General features: G+C 43.7%; 1 protein-coding gene across 1 annotated transcript in view; it reads right to left on the reverse strand.

Annotated features, from left to right (window-relative positions):
* The window catches only part of LOC124544999 (2-oxoglutarate dehydrogenase, mitochondrial-like), a 181,905-nt gene that overhangs the window by 101,555 nt on the left and 59,348 nt on the right, over nucleotides 1–21,002 (reverse strand). Inside the window, exon 4 of the mRNA XM_047123755.1 lies at nucleotides 6,608–6,710. Coding sequence (XP_046979711.1) covers nucleotides 6,608–6,710 — 103 coding nt within the window. The remainder of the gene's footprint in view (nucleotides 1–6,607; nucleotides 6,711–21,002) is intronic.

Genomic DNA, 21,002 nt, shown 5'->3' on the forward strand with positions numbered 1-21,002 from the left:
CAGGAGAGAGAGACAGGGGGCCAGGAGAGAGAGAGAGGGATGCAGGAAAGGGGGGAGGGGGGGAGATAGAGAGAAAGAGAGAGAGAGAGAGAGAGAGAGAGAGAGAGAGAGAGAGAGAGATTTAAATTGAGGTGACAGTTTTGAACCACAATTTAATGTACTACATATAGGTTTCCCATGGACTACAGCAAATTATGACTGTTTTCCTAAGGCATCAATTGCTTTCAACATTAATTAGTGATAAATAGATGATGTCCAATTTATTAGTGTGCAACACTGAAGTCATTAATATGGTTCATGCAAAGCTATATAAAATTTTTAAATTACAATAAATCCCTTTAATACAAATTTGTACAAATATAATAAACACAGAAATTGGTATAAACACACATAATAATCTTACAGTATATTACATGCCTACATCTAAATGTGATTCATACTATTACTCACCATATAGCAGAGATGCTGAGTTGCAGATAGTCACAACAAAAAGATTTTCACACACACACACACACACATGCACACTCACACCACGCACACGCACACGCACACGTGCGCGCGTGCGCGCAAACGTAAACGCAACTCACACACACAACTGCAGTCTCAGGCAACTGAAACCACACTGTGAGCAGTAGTACCAGTGCATGACAAGAGTGGCAACTGGGGTGGGGGAAAGGAGGAGGCTGGGGCGGGGAGGGGTAGGGATAGTATGGTGAGGATGGCTGACAGTGAAGTGCTGCAGGTTGGGCAGCAGGCAGGGGAGAAATATTTATTTCTCTCCTTGCCCCCACCAAGTTGCCACTCCATCATGTACTGGTGCTGTTGCTTGCAGTGTGGTTTCAGTCGCCTGAGAATGCAGTCGGTTGTGAGAGTTGTGTTTGCGTGAGTGTGAGTGTGTGTGTGCGTGTGCGTGTGTATGTGTTTACTGTTGACAAAGGTCATTGGCTGAAAGCTTTAAGTGTGAAAATATTTTTGTTGTGGCTATCTGTGACTCAGCATTGGCTCTATAATATATTAACATTCCATCCTGGATTTTTCATTGTTCAATTCATACTATTTACGTAGGTATCTAAAATAGGGTAAGGGCCACAATTTGCCTTATCATCAAGATATGCAATAACACAAAAAATCAAAAAGTCTAACACAATCAAAGTGAACCTTTGAACTTGCATAAAATAATGTTACTGAATTCCAGGAAACAGTCCTCATTTCACAACCATGTGATTAAAGGTTGTAAGAATTATTTTCATTAAGCAAAAAAAAACTTGCAAGATTTGCTTCATATATGCGTGCTCTACTGAAAAATACGTCTGAGTTCTATTCAGAACTGCCTCCAACATACACTACCCATGAAATGGGGCTATGTCTAACACATCAACAGAATGTAGTGGTGAACCATTCACATAAGTAAATCCCTTGCAGCATGAAATAAAATGTCACCGAGCCCATCAGTTGATGAAGTATGATGTCAATGCAGCAAGCATTCATTATGTGAGCAAAACTCTCCCAACAGAATTAACTATTTCTTCTACAAAGTTCAACCATCTAACAAACAGTGTTTAAAGAACCTCTTTTTACTATTGTTAAGGCATTAAACTTAGATTACAGCTAATCAGTAGATTCTAATGTACTGGGAAGTAAATCTGTTATTTGTACTGAAGCCTTTGAATGATTGTTGGCAGGAATTTGGGTGAATTTATTTGTTGCCCAAACAATGCATTAGCTTGTCCTTAAGATGTTTGAGGAGGACCAATTTTCTTCAAAATTTTTGTCATAACGTAAGAATAGGCTATTGCCTAAAATGTTTTCATCAAGATATTTTCTTATTTTTCCACTGATCATAACCTAATGGTCTGAGCCACTAAATAGGAAAAATAACTCCTACACAGAACCCCAAATCCAAGAAATTTGACTTTTCCCACAACATTCAAGCAGATATGACTAGCCAGGTAACCCACGGGCCACAAAAGTCTATTTCAGAGTTAGAACACACCGAGAAGTGCCCTTCCACTGCTCACAAACTAATGACTTTATTTGCATCACTTCTTTTATGTGCTTCTGAAGTAGCACGGCCACATTAAATCCTGTTGTTTCCATCAAGACGAGTCTCACAGGAAGTTGTCTGCATCAGTTGACAATGAAGTCCCGTGGCTGGTTCAATAAGAATTCTTAAAGAATGCAGCAATCATTCTTATCAGTTATTTTCATCATACAAATTATCTCAAGCATCTTGTAGTTAGCATTACTGTCTGCTAATGCTTGGATCCTAGATTTTCTTCCCATTAACAACTTCAGATATTTCTATGGTGGAAAAGTCTGGAGTGGGGTCCACTCAGCCTCATATGGCTGAGTAAGAAGCTGCTTGAGTAAATAAGCAATAAAACTGACAACTGACCTTCCAAAATGACATCAAATCAGAAAACCTTTACCTTACTGGAAGCCAAAAAATATTTATTTATTTAACTTATATTACAATTCAGTGTTTCTACAACAACATCAACCCAAGGATCTGCAACTCCTCTGAAATGTGTGATGGAATGCTCAAAATGGTGGGATAGTGCCCTGTTCAAACCTAACCTCATTTCAAACTTCCTGGTAGATTAAAACTGTGTGCTGGATTGGGACAAACGTGGGACCTATACCTATTCCAGGCACAAAAGATAAAGTTCCTGAGATCAAGTCTTGGTCCAGCACACAGTTTTAATCTGCCAGGAAATTTCATATGAGCACACACTCTGTTGCAGAGTAAAAGTTTCATTCTCATCATCCTTATTTTGTTCCTCATTTACTTATTCTGGCAGAAAAAAACTTGTATGATACTGGCTGACTGACACACACACGCACACACACACACACACACACACACACACACACACACACACACACACGAATAATGTATATCACATAATTCTATTAATGTAGTGGCTTGATGATCATGAATGCTTATCTCGTTTTTTAAAAAGAAAAGAGAGTTTGTATGCACTTCTGCAGTTACACAGCATATTCTGTCCATTTAATTTTTTGAACAAAAAGACTGTCACAAATATTTATACAGGGTGTTACAAAAAGGTACGGGCAAACTTTCAGGAAACATTCCTCACACACAAAGAAAGAAAATATGTTATGTGGACATGTGTCCGGAAACGCTTACTTTCCATGTTAGAGCTCATTTTATTACTTCTCTTCAAATCACATTAATCATGGAATGGAAACACACAGCAACAGAACGTACCAGCGTGACTTCAAACACTTTGTTACAGGAAATGTTCAAAATGTCCTCTGTTAGTGAGGATACATGCATCCACCCTCCATCGCATGAATCCCTGATGCTCTGATGCAGCCCTGGAGAATGGCGTATTGTATCACAGCCGTCCACAATACGAGCACGAAGAGTCTCTACATTTGGTACCGGGGTTGCGTAGACAAGAGCTTTCAAATGCCCCCATAAATGAAAGTCAAGAGGGTTGAGGTCAGGAGAGCATGGAGGCCATGGAATTGGTCCACCTCTACCAATCCATCGGTCACCGAATCTGTTGTTGAGAAGCATACGAACACTTCGACTGAAATGTGCAGGAGCTCCAGCGTGCATGAACCACGTGTTGTGTCGTACTTGTAAAAGCACATGTTCTAACAGCACAGGTGGAGTATCCCATATGAAATCATGATAACGTGCTCCATTGAGAGTAGGTGGAAGAACATGGGGCACAATCAAGACATCACCAACAATGCCAGCCAAAACATTCACAGAAAATCTGTGTTGATGCGTGATTGCACAATTGCGTGCAGTTTCTCGTCAGCCGATAGATGTTATTGTGACAATTTACAATTTGATCACGTTGGAATGAAGCCTCATCTGTAAAGAGAACATTTGCACTGAAATGAGGATTGACACATTGTTGGATGAACCATTCACAGAAGTGTACCCGTGGAGGCCAATCAGCTGCTGATAGTGCCTGCACACGCTGTACATGGTACGGAAACAACTAGTTCTCCCGTAGCACTCTCCATACAGTGACGTGGTCAACGTTACCTTGTACAGCAGCAACTTCTCTGACGCTGACATTAGGGTTATCGTCAACTGCACGAAGAATTGCCTTGTCCATTGCAGGTGTCCTCATCGTTCTAGGTCTTCCCCAGTCACGAGTCATAGGCTGGAATGTCCCGTGCTCCCTAAGACGCCGATCAACTGCTTCAAACGTCCTCCTGTCGGGACACCTTCATTCTGGAAATCTGTCTCAATACAAACGTACCACGCCATGGCTATTGCCCCATGCTAATCCATACATCAAATGGGCATCTGCCAACTCCGCATTTGCAAACATTGCACTGACTGCAAAACCACGTTCGTGATGAACACTAACCTACTAATGCTACGTACTGATGTGCTTGATGCCAGTACTGTAGAGCAATGAGTCGCATGTCAACGCAAGCACCGAAGTCAACATTACCTTCCTTCAATTGGGCCAACTGGCAGTGAATCGAGGAAGTACAGTACATACTGATGAAACTAAAATGAGCTCTAACATGGAAATTAAGCATTTCCGGACACATGTCCACATAACATCTTTTCTTTATTTGTATGTGAGGAATGTTTCCTGAAAGTTTGGCCGTACCTTTTTGTAACATCCTGTATTTCTGGGAACTGCTTACATGGATCATCTGCCTTCCTCTTTGAAGGTCATGTACATTTAATTACTCAGTGACTAATTTTTAACAACAGTGGGAAAAAACCTTGTTTTGATAGTCAGTCTGGTGCAAAAAGCCACATCATACAAAATACACGGCCAATTTTAAAAACTCAAATTTTCAACACAACAAAAAATAACTCTTTTATATGGCTCACAGTACTTGACTATGGCACAAAGTGGCCAGTCAAGACTGTTGATTAAATGGGAGTGCATAACATTGAGAAAAAGTTTGTGCAACACAATGGTTTATGGACAAGAGTGCCTACGATGTAATGAATAACTGTACAGAAACAAATTCAAGAATATCACCAGTTTGAAACAGAAGATCTATTTCCTAAGGACATATATGTGGAACAAACTAATCAATTAAAGGCCCTCACAAGCTCCATAACTCCACAGAAAAAATGAAATATTTTTAAAAATGCCCAAAGGACCTACAGCAAGTTGTATCCTACAGCTCAGATTGTACACTAATACCATGGATTCAGAATGAAACAATAACCTATGACGGTTGAATGAAAGGTAATGCCTCCACCTTCGGTAATTGGGTTGCGTGGGAACATTTTAATAAATCAAATGCAGACATAATTACTTAGAATGTGATCTTTAGTTACCAATATTCACTTTTCCACAATCATCAGCAAATTGGATACATTTCTGCCAACGATGAACGAGTTTTCTGAATCTGTCACACAAGAAGTCAACACTCTGTTTCCGCAACCACAGTCTCACAGTTCCCTCAATGTCATCATCAGCAGCATAATGATGTCCCTGTAGATCGTCTTTCATTATCGGGAACAGATGAAAGTCAGACAGTGCTAAATCTGGACTGTATGGAGGATGCTGTACAGTGGTGAGATTCAGTCTCTGAAGTTCTGCTGTGGTGACACATGAAGTGTGTGGTTTGACATTGTCATGCTGCAGGAAAACATTTCTCTTTTCCTTTCGGACCCTTGTTAGTCGTTGTTTTAGAGTTCGCAGCATTGTGATACAACACGCTGAATTTATTGTTGTTCCACAATCAAGGAAATCAACATGGATAACACCATCTGCATCCCAGAATACTGTGGCCATTACTTTTCCAGCTGAGGGCTGTGTCTTGAATTTCTTTTTCTGGGGCGAGTCTTTGTGTCGAATCTCCATAGACTGGCGTTTCGTCTCTGGGTCATAATTTCAGGAGTTAGCATCCGGGGTACCCATCGTGCACAGATCTTCCAACAGCCAAGCAAAGCAATAATTTGACACACACATTCTTGTGAAATGCCGATTGTGCTTGCAGTTTCTCTCTGAGTGATACGATGATCATCCTGAATCAATCTGTCAACATTTTGCTTGTGAAACTCAGTTGTTGCTGTCACACGACATCCAAGTCTTTGTCTGTCACACGGGTCAGATGTTCCCACCTCAACGTCTTTAAACTGCAGCTTTAAACGCACAGTACTCACATCAACACAATCACCATAAACTGCTTTCTTTCTCTGATGAATCTCCTTTGGGGTGACACCTTCTGCTGTCAAGAATTCAATGAGTGCACATTGAATGACCGTCTGCGCAGGGTTCCATACTTTACACTGTAATAACACAACCGTTCAATGCTAAAGCTTCCTGAAAACTGGAGCTATAGAGAAGAGGCTACAAAACAAGCCAGTACTGCTGCATACCAATTCTGCCAACTGTTGAAGAGTTACGGAGGTGGAGGTGTTGCTTTTCAGTCAACCCTCATAGAAGATAGGGAGAGTGTCTGCTAGAGGAAAGAAAGAAATACTGTCAAAACGTAGCTCATATAGGTTTAATTCAGATGTACAATAGCCTATTTTTATGGAAGAATGTTAGCAATTACAATAAAATACAAATATATATTAGAGAACAATATTTTGCTGAAGCAAAATCCTAAACTCCATAACATTCCATTATCTTACCAAAGCTGTAGTGGCTGTACAGCAATTCTGGAGGAGTTTTGTCATCCAGGTCTGCACTTGAGATTTCCAGGGGATCCAGCTTGGCGATGTGATGACCTCGAATCTGGTAACACAATGTGGAGGGCAGCAAACTACTGAAGACATTACTTATCAAATACTTAAAATTGGCCATCAAATCACCCCATCTAGTAAGAAATTTTGAGAATGACTACATACTTCAGTCTTAATGCTTAAAAATCAGCACTTAGAATTTTCAGATCCTATAAACAACAAATAATTGTAAATACTTGAAAAAATTAAATTAATATAGCAATCTTTAACAAAATGTCAACCCTAACAAACTCAAAGCATGAAAATCTACAGAAATGATCTGTCACCAATATCAGCAGGTTTCGCAAAACTGTGGGTACGCATGATCACAAGCTTCAAGTTTTCTGTAAGCTTCCATGCAGAAATTTTATGCAACTGTTGACTATTGTAATCACCCAATAGACTTGGCAGCAGAAGTTTCTTTGTAATTGACGACAGAAGTGGAGTGTTCATGTATCAGCTGCTTAGTGAATGTATCAGATTAATGCACTTGTAGTGCCGATGAGGTCGACACCAGCATCGATCTGAGTATCATCTTTGAACTAAGCTAAATATTATCTTTGTGCAGTTCCGCCGTGTCAGTTCGCTGTAAGCCTTTTATGTGTTTAGGTGAATAAATGAACTACTGCAAAATGGGAGTGTTGTTTGGTGTAACTGACCCGAACTTCCTCCTCACTGGTGACCCCAAGTTGTAACGTCTTCCGTTTTCTGCCATTTTACTGTGTCCACGACCTCCACGTCAGTTATTTTCGCATGTATTACATCGACACAGCATTCAAACAATGACTTCGGCCCAGTGCCTAATGCCAGATTTTGTGATCGACATGCATCATGTTGCGGGCAATGTACACCTGCCAGGACTGCAACATGATGCCTCTCACTCGACGATTACGCCGATTTCGCCGGACGTTTTTGAGCCTGCAACAATTAGTGAGGTTAGGAGTGTGCATGACTCCGACTATCAAACGCCTTTGTTCCCATCACATGTGCCCTCCCTCATCAACTGTGCAGTTACCTCTTATGGATCTCCGTGCAGTGTGGGACCAATGCCACTTTCTGCAAATGCTTCATTGGACAACCTACCACCGCCAGGACAATGATTTGCTACACCGCAATCCATGCCGTGCCTCGCGGATACCTGCCACATGGCCAGAACTGCTTCGTTCACAGGTCAACCTCCTCAGCATCCGGCCACACCCGCGCCTGCCTCGGTTCAGCATCAGCACATGCCTTCCTACTTCGATACCTCGGCCTGCAACACGAACAATAACTTGTTATCTGTGCCTGACCTCCACCTCCGTCCCACTGCTATGCCTGTGTTTTTTGGCACGATATTCACCTTATCTGCACACCGTTTTGAGTGGAGTGACTATGAACAGAGAACATTCACACATTCCGTCCCACGTTCGACATCATTTCCCACACTGTGCTTCTGGACAACCCACACCTCTGCAGCCTCCCTGCAATACAGGTGGCCCTGGCCCTGATCATACGTTGAGCTTTCTGCGGACTAACAGGTGTTCTCACCCGAACAACCGTCGTTGCCACATCCCCTGGAGGCACACTCTCCTGGAATACTACAGCAACAACAGCTCATTTCAGGCAGTGCCCCAACGAACTCAACTCATCCTGTTCTTCCGAACATTCTACAATGTTTACCGATGCTGCCACTGTTTAATCCCGACAAAGCTACAACCTGGTTCAAAATTGCGGACTAAGTGTTCGACCATTAGAAACTCGATGAGTCAATCAGGTTTCCGTGTCTCTTCCATATACAATCTTCTTTCATGTTTCCTAAACCAAGTCATCATCATTGCCGTCCATTGTCATCCATCATGAACAGTTTCCAGGCCCAGGTTGAGTCTGTCTGGAACATAAGACTAACCATCTAGTCCTGTCTTTCCACCATTATTCTGTGTTCACTCTGGTCCAGTCCTCACCTCTTTTTCAATACACTCCTCCACACCTTTCAGCCATCCATCCCTTGGTCTTCCTCTTAGTGATTTCCTCTGCATCTTCATTTCATGTATCTTCTTGAAAAATCCTCTTTTTTATGTTCTCTTTAAGTGTCCGTATCATCTCATGCTTGATGTTCCTTAAACCAAGTGCAGCAATAATTAAATTATGTTCTGTGCAGAATTCTACCAGGTGGCTTTCTCTTTCATTCATTTCCCATACTATTCTTCCTTTTCCTACTACATAATTCCAGTCACCCATCACAATTAAATTTTCATCTGCTTGACTATTTGAATAATTTCATTTACCTCATCATACATTCTCTCTCTCTCGTGCTCATCTGTGCATCTAGTCGGCCTATAAACCTGTACTACTGAGAAAGGTGTTGGCTTCGTGTTTGTCTTGGCCCTTTTTTTAATTTTTTTTTCATGCACACCCATGTTATAACCTTAGAACACTAAGACAAAAAAGTGGTTAAAAGTGACTACACGTTAAGCCCAATCAACGGAAGGAAGGACAGCTAAAAACAAGGACTTCCTCTTTCAGAAAGGTCGACAAAACATACTGTAGAGACAATGGAGGTCCTGCACCATAGAGACAACAGAGGTGTCCTGAAATAAAGCTTAAATGCCCTCGCCATATTGTTATGACAGATGAAAAATAAAACGCAGTCGACAGCCTGCACATCTTTCACTAAAATGCCCGATAACTAAGACAGCAAACATAAATTACAACATAAGTGTTAAAAAAGGGCATTTGGTCAGGAACTGTCAAAAGTTAATGACAAGGGGCACAAAGTGGTGGGGGATCACCATTTAACAAATGGTGATGGTTGAAACGATGGTGCCCAATACATAACCTAGCTAAAACGATCTCCTCATGGTGAGAGGGTCAAGAGGTGGTCAGCGAAGCCACTGGGAGAGGCTTAATTTACCAGAGCATGTTCCCATGAAAGGAAGGCCAGTGGTGACACCACCTGCTGACAAATGGCAGCATGGAGATCATCAGAAGGAATGGAAGAAGTAGCGGGCTGAGGTAGGAGGACTGCAGCCTTGGCAGCAGTGACCAATGTGACCAGGAACCCAGTGGCTCCCTCAAGAGTGAGCAAGTGGAAGGTTTCTTCGACCCATTGCAGTAAGGGATGGACTGTGTACAGCACACAAAGGCTCTGAAGGGCACAGACAATCAAAGCAGACGACAACTGAAAAGCCTGTGTCATCGGATGTACTGCATGGCCTGATGCAGGGCAAAGAGCTCTGCTGTAAATACTGAGCAGTGTTCTGAGCCGATATGAAAAATGGTCAGTGCTAATGATGAAGGCACAATCAATATCATCATCAGTCTGAGAACCATTAGTGTACACAAAAGTAATATCCTGAAATTCTGTGTGAAGGTTGAGAAACTTACAGCAATAGATCAAATCTGGAGTAGTGTCCTTAGAAAGCAAGCAAAGTACAAGCTGAACACGGGCTGCCATATGAAGGCCAGGCGGTGAAGGGTTTACACCTACTGGGAAAGTGGCAATAGTGTGAAGTTAATCTGCTGTAGCAAAAGACGAAAGCAAACTCCAGGGGGTAACAGAGGAGAGGGACGCACCTCATACTGGTGGTCGAAGGGACTTGAAGAAGGAGGCATAGCATTGGTGGCTGGGCACAGCAGACAAATGGCGTGCATAACTGCTGAGGAGAACATCACATCAGTATGATTGTGGTAGTTCAGCAGCTTCTGCATAGACTCTCAACCAAGCTGGTGTTTTAGAGACACCAGTGCCCAAATGTATGCCATGATGGTAGACTGTATTTAGATAGTGTAAGATGGACATACATGTAGAGGCATAAACAAAAAACCTGTGGTCTAGTTTGAGGGACTGGGTACAGCGGGCTGCCAGGTAAGCATGTGGGAGGACCAAGGAAGTTTCCTATCAAGCATTTTTTTAGTTTCAGCAGATGTAAGAGCAAGAAGCCCAAGATGAAAATATGATTAAAGAAACCCATTGTGCCACCAGAAATTCATACAAACAGTTTTGTCAGTTGAAAAGTGAAGGCCATTGTTGACACTCCATGAGTAAAAATGATCGAGACATCGCTGAAGGCGCCGCTCAAGGACACAAGCCTGGAGAACTGCAATAGATTGCAAAATCATCAACAAAAAGGAAGCCGAAGACACCCAGTAGGAGTTGGGCCATAATGGGGTCAACGGCAGTAGCAAAGAGACGATGTTCAAGACAGAGCCCACCCTGTTTTCCTGGATAAAGGTGTCCAACAAGGCAGAACCCGCACATACCTTGAAAATTCCTGAAGGAAATGGTGGAGGTGGCCTTGGAAGCTCCACATGTAGAAGTATGGAGGATACCAGTCCTCCAGCAGGTGTCGTAGGCTTTCTCCAAATAAAAAAAACATGGCCACAGTCTGGCATTTCCACAGAAAACCATTCATAGTTTTGGTTGACAAAGTGACAAGATGGTCAACTGCATAAGGGCATGCTTTAAATCCACATTGTGCAGTGATTAGTAAACTGTGAGACTCTAGCCACCATACCAACTGGGCATGTTCCATCACTCTGCAAACACAGCTGATGAGAGAAAGGGGGCAGTAGCCAGAAGGAACCTGTTTGTCCTTACCAGGCCAAAGCATGGGTATGACAGTGGCTTCACACTGGCATCTGGGAAATGTGCCATCCATCCAGATGTATGAAGGAGAAAGTGCTTGCCCACAAGAGAAAAGTGCTGTAACATTTGAATGTTATCATCATCCGGCCCTTGGGCAGAAGATCAGGACATGAGAACATGATCTAGCTCTCACATAATAAAGATGGCATCATAGCATTCGTGATTCTGAGAGGAGAACGTTTTCAGCCGAGCCTCCTACACTCATTTCTGATTTGATTGATTGGTTGATAAATTGAGAGGGTTTATGGGACCAAACAGTGAGGTCATCAGTCCCGCAATTCCGGAGTTACTCACAGAACAAAGAGGGTCCACTAAAAGTGGACAAATCCAGTCAGGGGAGTCAAATTATAAAATAATAAAGTTAAAACACACACAGTAGAAGGCATAAAAGGTGAGACCAAATCTAAAAACTGGAAAAAAGGGCACCTTTCGTTGGGGGAGTTGGAGAAGACATGAAGAAAGGTCCCAACCACAACCACCCTGCCCCTGCTCCAGGAGTAAAGCAAAACCATATATCTGTAAATAAAAACCACTTGAACAGAGAAAACTGAGGACCAGTTAAACCATCTGTGAATCGTCTGCTAATATTACAATTAAGGAATCTGGAAGACTACTTAGTATAAAGAGCCAAAAGATGAGGACATTCCACCAATATGTGGGATACCATCAGTCTGGCTCCACTACCAGATTGTTGCAATGGTTCGTTACGAGGAGGAAACAATGGGTGAGCCTGGTATGACCAATGCGTAGGAGTCATAAAACACTGGACTCGTTCCAAGAGGAGTGGAAGGAAGTATGCCAAACTGCGATGGACTCCTAGAGTGTGCAGAGTTTATTACTATGAGCAGTAGCGTACCAGCTGTCATTCCACTTTTGACCAAAGAGAGATTTGACATAGATCCGCATATCCACAGATGGAATCATGAAAGGGAATGGGAGGGTAAGTATCTGCTTCTCCAGCCAAATGGTCAGCCAGTTCATTCCCTGGGAGGCCCACATTACTTGGGAACCAGAAAGACAACTGACCAGGCAGCACCAACTGATAGCCTGCAGGCTGCTCATTGAGTCAGGACAAATTAAAACACTGTGGAAAGAGGCCTGAGAAACAAAACAGAGGACTCTGTAAATGGCTAGGAGCTCTGCTGTAAACACACTACAAGATCCCGGCAATAAACGGTGTACTAAGCCAGTAGGAGACGTAAAAGTGTACCGTATTTACTCGAATCTAAGCCGCACTTTTTTTCCAGTTTTTGTAATCCAAAAACCTGCCTGCGGCTTAGAATTGAGTGCAAAGTAAGCGGAAGTTCTGAAAAATGTTGGTAGGTGCCACCACAACTAACTTCTGCCATTGAATTATGTAGCGCTACACAGGCATGCTTTGCAGGCACAAAGATAAATACTGGCAAAAAAACCTCTGCGTCAGTAAACAAAATAAATACATAAATAAAAGGTGGAAGACGAGTTTTTTTTCACTGCCCCGAGTGTCGACCACTGCATTTTCATACATTATCCAATGAAGTAAATACAAATTCCGTATTGTTCATCTTCGAATGTAGCAGCACTTCAATGTACTACGAAAATCCAACTGGCAAGATTGTTTGAGATGTTTGTCAATATGGCCAACTCTATGTTCTGAATTTTTTCCTACCTGTGACAAGAGATCGTTGCTAATAAGAACTTTTATGAATTGTGAATCACATGCAGTATTCTCTTCACCATAAGAATAATACTGTACGAACATAAACATTTTGCCATGTATTCTTTCATGTTTGCTGCTATCTCATTTAAATCCTGTCTGCCTAATAAACTACGAAACTAGAGTGAGACAACAGCAAACGCGGAATAATATACATATCATGTCATGTTTATATTCGTACTGTTCTTATGCCTAATATTGATACAGTCAGAAATGAAGCACGGCAATTGACAAGATTTTTAAATCTAAGATGACTAATTTCTGTACAGAATGCAATGTACTACAGAGGCGTCTGCAAAGATTTTCAACCAGAGAAAAATTTTCACTGAACTCTCGTTCAGAACATCATCTATCATATGCAGTCTATTATTTGGTTCTTGTTGATCATTATCAAAGAAAGCAGCAGTGTAAGTAACAGCAAATAGCAAGTAGAGGCTTGCCATTGTTTTGCTAATGAGACGATTCCCCCCCCCCCCCCCTTTTTTTTAAACTGTAAGCGGCGGTAGCACGCACAAAAGCAAGCCATGCCGTGAGCGGCAACAGGTCATAGAACTCATTATCAGAATGCGACAAACAATGCATGACACGGTACAGTAATGCATTTTCAGCTTAGAGTGACGTAAACACCTATAAGAAAGAGATCGGCACTTACCAGATCTAAGAAAAATAAGCAATCAATTCAAACCAGACGAAGCACATGATAAAGGAATGGTACCCGTATAAATACGGATGGAGCACCTGACACATAGCAATGGCTACATGGTAAAGCTTAACTGCTAAGCTTAAGACTCGAACTAAACTACTGTAGCTGTATTGTCAGTCATTCGACATAAATTGTGTCTCATATTACAGTGGACCATCTTTGTTTCGATTTGGATGTGCGGCCTAAAACTTTTTTCTCCATTGGAATTTCGAGTCTCAAATTTCAGGTGCGGCTTAGATTCGGGGAAAATTTTTTTCCTTGATTTTGAGTCTCATTTTTCAGGTGCGGCTTAGGTTTGAGTGCGACTTAGATTCGAGTAAATAGGTATCTCACCTTATTGATTGTCTTAGACCCATCAGTGTAGAAGTTGGTGGCACCCAAGAACTCTGTAAGGATGGCACGTACAAGACGCTGGAAAACCATAGGGGCGACAGAGACCTTAGGAACCTGGAATAGATCGATCTTAATCTGTGATTTAGGTACCATCCAAGGGGATGGAGGTGGGGTATTGGAGGAAAGACACAGGGTGCATTCCAGTGAGTGGAGATCCCAACAGAAGGAGACACATGCCCACCCATGGGCAGTTGTCAGGAGGAGACATCCCCCATTTGCAAAGAGGACAGGATACATGGGACGGCCAGGGAACTGGCGAATAGCAGTTGCATAAGAAACCAGAGTTGGCTCCATTGTATGTGTACAGGGGGAATCCCCGCTTCTGTGAGGAGATTGTCATCAGGACTAGCGCAAAAGGCACTAATAGCCAGACACACCCCACAATGGTGAACAGGATCAAGTAGTTGCAGAGTGGAAGGAGCTGCTGAGCCATAAACTTGACTATCACATTCTAGACTGGACAAGAGCAGAGCATGGTAAAGATGGAGAAGAGTGGTATGGTTTGCACTAGAAGATGTATGGGCTAGTAGTGGAGAGCATTAAGCTTCCGCATGCATGTAGTCTTCAGATGGCGAATATGGGGCAGCCATGTCAGGTTTTTATCAAAAATAAGGCCCAAGAAATGGGACTGTGCTGCAATATCGAGGAGCTGGTAACCTGAATAAAGTTCCAGATCAGGGTGTACTTTGGATCGCCAACAAAAATGCATAACCTGCCTTTTGGAGGGAGAAAACTGGAAGCCATGGGAGATGGTCCATGCAGAGCCCCATCAGATGGTGCTTTGGAGCCAGCATTCATTCAGCAGATGCTACCAAATGGGAGCTGCACCAGATGCAAAAGTCGTCGACATACAACGCCGGGGTAACGACAGTCCCAACAAAAGTTACCAGCCCATTGATGGCTATGAGGAAGAGTGTGACACACTTAGAACAGAACCCTGTGGGATATCATTCTCCTGAATCTGAGGGGCATGGAGTGAAGTGCCAACCTGAACACGAAAGAGAGACTGAGATAAAAACTCATACATAAAAATCGTAAGAGGGTCATGGAAGCCCCAGTCATGGAGGGTAGCTAAAATCTGATGGTGCCAAGCCATGTCGTAAGCCTTATATAGGTCAAAAAAGACCATGACAAGGTGTCGGCAGTTAGTGAAAGCCTGTCAGATTGCTGTTTCCAATCTGAGTAAATGGTCAGTTGGAGATCATCCTGCCCAGAACCCTCACTGACAATGGGAAAAAAGGCCCCAAGATTCAAGTACCCAATGTAATCTGAAGCAAACCATCCTCTCGAGCAGTTTACAAAGTACATTCCTCAGGCTAATTGGGGGGTAGTTGTCGAGAGAAATTGGGCTCATTTCCAGTGGAGGGAGGCAGTGTGATAGTGGGTGGAGCTCAAAATCTCCACAAAATAGCAGCCCAAGGTGTTGGGGATAGTAATAGAGTCCACAATGAATCATCTGCTGCGGTCAGGCCAGAAAGTGGGGAATGGACTTTGATCCCAGAGAGCCATCGGAGGTTGGCCCACATGACAGAAGAGGGAGTGGAACTGTTAAAAGAACTAGTAAGTGAAATACAGCTAACTTCCTTGTTATCCTGAAGAATGTGACAACACTACACACGCAACTGTTTATAACAAATGCAGTTTGCCATTGTACGATAACAGTTAAAAATGAAGACAGTGCATATCCATGCATGAATTGCACCTCAGTCCACCAAGGAACCAGGACATGGCACAGTAAAGGTGAAGTGCAAGAAATGGAACGTTCTGCAGCAGTGAGGACAACATCTGTAAGGTATTGTACCTATTCATCACAACTGGGGAAATGTTTGTTGAAGGTTGTCAGTGAGGAGTATAGACACCAGTCAACCTTAGAAAGGTGGCAATTGGGTTAACATGTAGGTAGGGTAGGAGTCAGCAAACAGATAGTGCAAAGGAAATTGTCACTTGAGTACGCGTCAGAGAGAATGGACCATTTGAGACAAGGGACAAACTGGGCTGTGCAGAACAAGAGGTTCATATGGGAATAGGTGTGTGTGGAGTCTGAAAGGAATGTTGGTGCTCCAGTGTTAAGGCAGATGAGGCTGAGTTTACTGAGAAGGTCAGCCAAGAGGACACCTCTCCAACAGGTTCTGGGAGAGCCCCAAAACAGATGGTGTGCATTAAACTCACTGAGCAGCAAAAAGGGGTGAAGGAGTTGCTCAATAAGCTGGAGAAACTCTGCCCTGGTGAGACCTAATGGTACAACGGAAAACGTGTAGCGAGGAAGGAAAATGTAGACTGCAACAGGTTGCAGTTGGGTGTTCAGTGCAATGGTTTGACTATGAACATCATCCAAGATGAGCAACATGACTCCCCAGGAGATGCAATGCCATCCTCAGGGGGAAGGTGAAAGCAGACTGGAAAGAAATGCAAGAGGTTAAAGCGGTTGTGAGGAAGCTATTTTGTTTCCTGGAGGCAAAAAACAGTTGATGCTGCAATTTCAAGAGCAGCCGTAGTTCTTCCTTGTTAGTTCTAATGCCATGAACATACCATTGGAGGACAGTCATGGTGGGAAAAGGGAGAAGGGAAAAAAATGAAGAGTTGTCATCTCAGCGGCTGCCAATGGCCAGCCTTCAAAGACTCACTGCTACGAAGCGCAGGGGCAGTAGGATCCTGCTCCTTGAGATCTAAAGAGGCATCAGCAATCTCCCTCAGTCAGTCTGTGGATTTCAGAGCATAAAAATGGATGGCAGTGCACATCTGCGAAATGGAGGTCAGCTTTGTTTGATTTCTTGGAGCCTCTGCAGTTGGCAGGTGAAGATTTAGATGTTTGCTGACAAAAGGGACATAAAAAGTCTTCACGGGACTATTCCTTCTGCCCTTTCTGGTCTGCTGGTTGAGCAGCAGGCGATTTCGCAGCCAGAGGTGAAAATTTGGTCACTTGTTGCACAGCTGTAGCAGAAGGAGATGGGAATGCTACCATGACAATGGGCGATTTTACAACAATGGTGCTGAATTTGAGATTGCAAGTCTGTATGGTCATGTCCTTTGTGGAGCGAGGCCTATCAAGAACAGTACTGTAAGTGCCAGCTGGTAAAACACAGGGCTTTCAACTAGCCAACAACTTGTGAGCAATAGGGTAAGGCACTTTTTCCTTCAATTGGGTTTCCTAGACAGTCCACTCATCAAGAGACAGGGGATATTCTCAGGATGAGGCTGCATGGTTGCCATTGCAATTGATACAACAGGGAGGAGGAGGCAGGCAATCACCACTGTGAGCATCCCTCCCACAAGTAACACATTTGACCACGTTTCAACAGGGCATTCAAGTGTGATGGTAATGTTGACACTGGAGGCAGCACATCGGGTTCAGTATGTGTGGTCAGACCATGATGACTTCATAGCCTGCTTTGATCCATGATGGAAGCACTACTCTATTGAACATGAGGAAAAAACTGCATGGAGGCACTAAGAAGGCATAAACCTTTTCCATCACCCAATGGACTGCAGTGACACCCTGATCAGAGAGGTAAGTTTGGATGTCTCCCTTGGTCAGAGCATCGAGCAGATACTACACAAAGAATTCAGCATTCGATGGGCCTCAACAAGAACAGGATGGACATGGAGGAGTGAAGCTGCAAGCAGTTGTTGTGCTTGAGAATCACAATTAGTCTCCAAAAGCAAAGTGTGCAAACAAGAGCAAGATTTTAAAGGGGCTGAATTGCATCAACACCTTTCTGAATTATAAATGGATTAACCATGGCAAAACACTGGCCGTCTTCAGTACGTGAAACCACAAAGAACTGAGCTGCAGCTGGGAGAGTCTGAATCTTTAGTCTCATTCTGTTTACGCTTAGTAGACATCTAATGAAGGGGCAATTGGCTCATTGTGAGAAAATGCCCCATGATTGTCAGCATCTCAGATGGCACGCTTCTTTCAACTGGGGGGGGGGGGGGGGGTGTCACTTGTCTTAGGTGATTGGTCACACCTCAAGTCACTTCTGACAGAGGGACCAATTGGCAATTTGAGAAAGTAACAGCTCAGGTAATCACCTCTCCCTGGGCCTGGCCTGTACCAGGGGGTACATGCAAACTCTACCTGTCAACCCAGGGCTGGCAATTACGTGTTACTCAGTTACTTGTTACACATCAGATGCATGGGCTGGCCTTCAGGAGTGCACAGGGATGAAGATGAAATAAAGAGGAACCTCAAACGTCAAAGCAGAGCACGAATAGGAGATGTAGAACAAATAAAAAACTGTGGAAAGGACTGTTCTGATATCAAGCTACTGAAAATTCAGAACACATTCTCAGAAATATCCCACACATGTTCCCCAAGGGAGGGGAAAGAGAATAGCAGGCGGGTAGACATATAGAACAGAAGGAAAAGGTGCTACAAAGTCTGGGGCCTCCATGGTAGCCAAGCACGAACTCACCGAAGGGTGGTGAGCCCCTGGGGGTCTGTGTTGGCTATGATAAGGTTTAAACTGTCCTGTTATATTAGTTTACATGCATTTCTATTTCATTATTCATTATTAAGGCCAACTATTTCATTTCCGTTATTTGACTTTGGGTTGATAACCATGTATTGGCCTGACCAGATGTCAGGTTCTTCCAGTTACCAAACTCCACTAATTCCCACCGTAGTAACTAAGTAATACACAAGACTGGTCCAAGTAACACAAATATGGCTTTATCACGAATCTCTGAACAATAACAGGAAACAGACACTTGTGGATCCCAACGTAACAAAACATAATACACTGATTTGAATAGTACGCAGTTACTGCTACTCTGCACCTATATATGCGTGAGCTGCTGACAGATGGCATGGCAGAGACCACACCAGCCTTCAGCAGCTGACCCATGCTGATACAGTTGGGCAATTCAAACAAATGCATGTGCGCACGCGCACGCTCGCACGCACGCACACACACACACACACACACACACACACACACACACACACACACTAGTCACAGGATACAGCACTCCTTGTGTGAAGTGGGTGCCCAGGTGACAGCAGAGATGCCAGCAGCCTGACAATACACACATCTATCAAATTTGGAGTGGCAGCAGCTGGTGTCGATGGAGGGGGCAGGACGATGTGCCTATCAGGCACTGCAGCATAGAGCCAGAATGCATGCACACCCAAGGGCAGTGAGCCCACGCAGCACCGATGACAGCACTGGAGAAGATGGTGCCATCACCAACTCCACATCGTCAGCAGCAGGCAGGTCCCAGTGTGGGGGAGAAGGGCGGGACTGACCAGTGACAATGGACATTGTGTTGATGGTGAGAGGACCAGAGAAGACACGCCAACCAGAACAGCAGGCTGCAGCAATGTACCTGAGGTCGGAGACAAACTGATACCTGGCAGTGGGAAGCAGGAACAACTGGATGCCACACAAATGGAAGGCAACCAAATGGACAAGGGTGCCTTCAGAGCAGATGACAAAAGACTCAAGGTGGAGGGCAGCGGGGTGGGCTGCCATTATAAGGACAGCACCTGCAGGCCAGTAGCAGCAAGCGGGGGTGCAACTGATCAAAGTGGTGCACCATTGGCCATACAGACATCACACAGACAGTGTCACTGGCAGCAGACAACAGTGGCCGGTATCCACTTGGGCCAGCAAACAAACACTCATTCTCACACCTCGCCACAAAGTGGCTGGATGAATCTGACCTTGGCAGGTGCAGCCCAGGCCGAAGGTGGAGGAGCATGTGTGGCTGCCAGCCACACATGCTCCCCCATAGGCAAGAAGCGATAGGTGCTCAGAAGACAGAAGGGCATAGTCTGGCAAAGAATCCACAAAAACTTTTTCATTTGGAACACATGCTCCCCCATAGGCAAGAAGCGATAGGTGCTCAGAAGACAGAAGGGCATAGTCTGGCAAAGAATCCACAAAAACTTTTTCATTTGGAACTTGAATATACGCACTAGAAGTTCCAGCTCATCACTTGACTGAGGGTGAAATGATTGAGCCATAGCATGATGAATGCCATGATGGAAACAAAACAACTGAAAGGTGTGAGAAACAAACAGAGGCCCATATTGGAAATTAAGGTACAAGGCAACCCCCTAAATAGAAAAAAGCCCTCAAAAGCAAACTAATTGTGACCTTAGCCAATGTCACCAGACACTGGAGAATTTAAGGATACTGGGAAAAGGCATCCACAACTAAACACCAATAGGAATTCAAGAAGCAACCAGAAAAGTCAATACGAATGCTTTTCCATGGCTGGCATGGAGTGGGCCATAGGGACAGGGACACCCTGCGAGCTGCCTATTGTCAGGCACACAGCTCAGTGTGTGTGTGTGTGTGTGTGTGTGTGTGTGTGTGTGTTTTGGGGCTTGCAGGTGCTCAGCGTCGAGGTCATCAGCGACCTGACACACATTTAAAGAAACAAATGTGGGCAAATTAAGTAAAATGGAAGCATACACGCAAAGAAAGTGGGAAAAGATAAAAAATGCTGTATAAGAAAGTAAAATGTAAGGAAAACGAGAAAGGAGCATTAAGAATGCCACAGGCAATTGTCACTGGCTGGCCATTTACGTAAAATATGGGCGAGCCAGACATTCGGTGAACAAATTAACACTCTCTCCCTAAAATCTTGGTAAAAACATTGGACAAGTCACAGAACTTTAACACTTTAACCACATTTCTTTGAGTATTTCCTAAAAGAGATGGCACATCCACCAGCAAGTCAGCTGCATTCCAATACAACATGGTGCACAGTGACCTGGACGCCACTAGTACCACACATTGGAGGGTCCTCTCACCAGAGCAGGAAGCCATGCGTCATAGGACCGTGGCCTATCCGAAGCCAAGTGAGGAGAACCTCATCCTGTCTACAGAGCTGGAAAGAAGTACAACACACACACACACACACACACACACACACACAC

Source organism: Schistocerca americana, chromosome 8 (genome assembly GCF_021461395.2).
Source record: "Schistocerca americana isolate TAMUIC-IGC-003095 chromosome 8, iqSchAmer2.1, whole genome shotgun sequence".
In the NCBI taxonomy this organism is placed as follows: domain Eukaryota; kingdom Metazoa; phylum Arthropoda; class Insecta; order Orthoptera; family Acrididae; genus Schistocerca; species Schistocerca americana.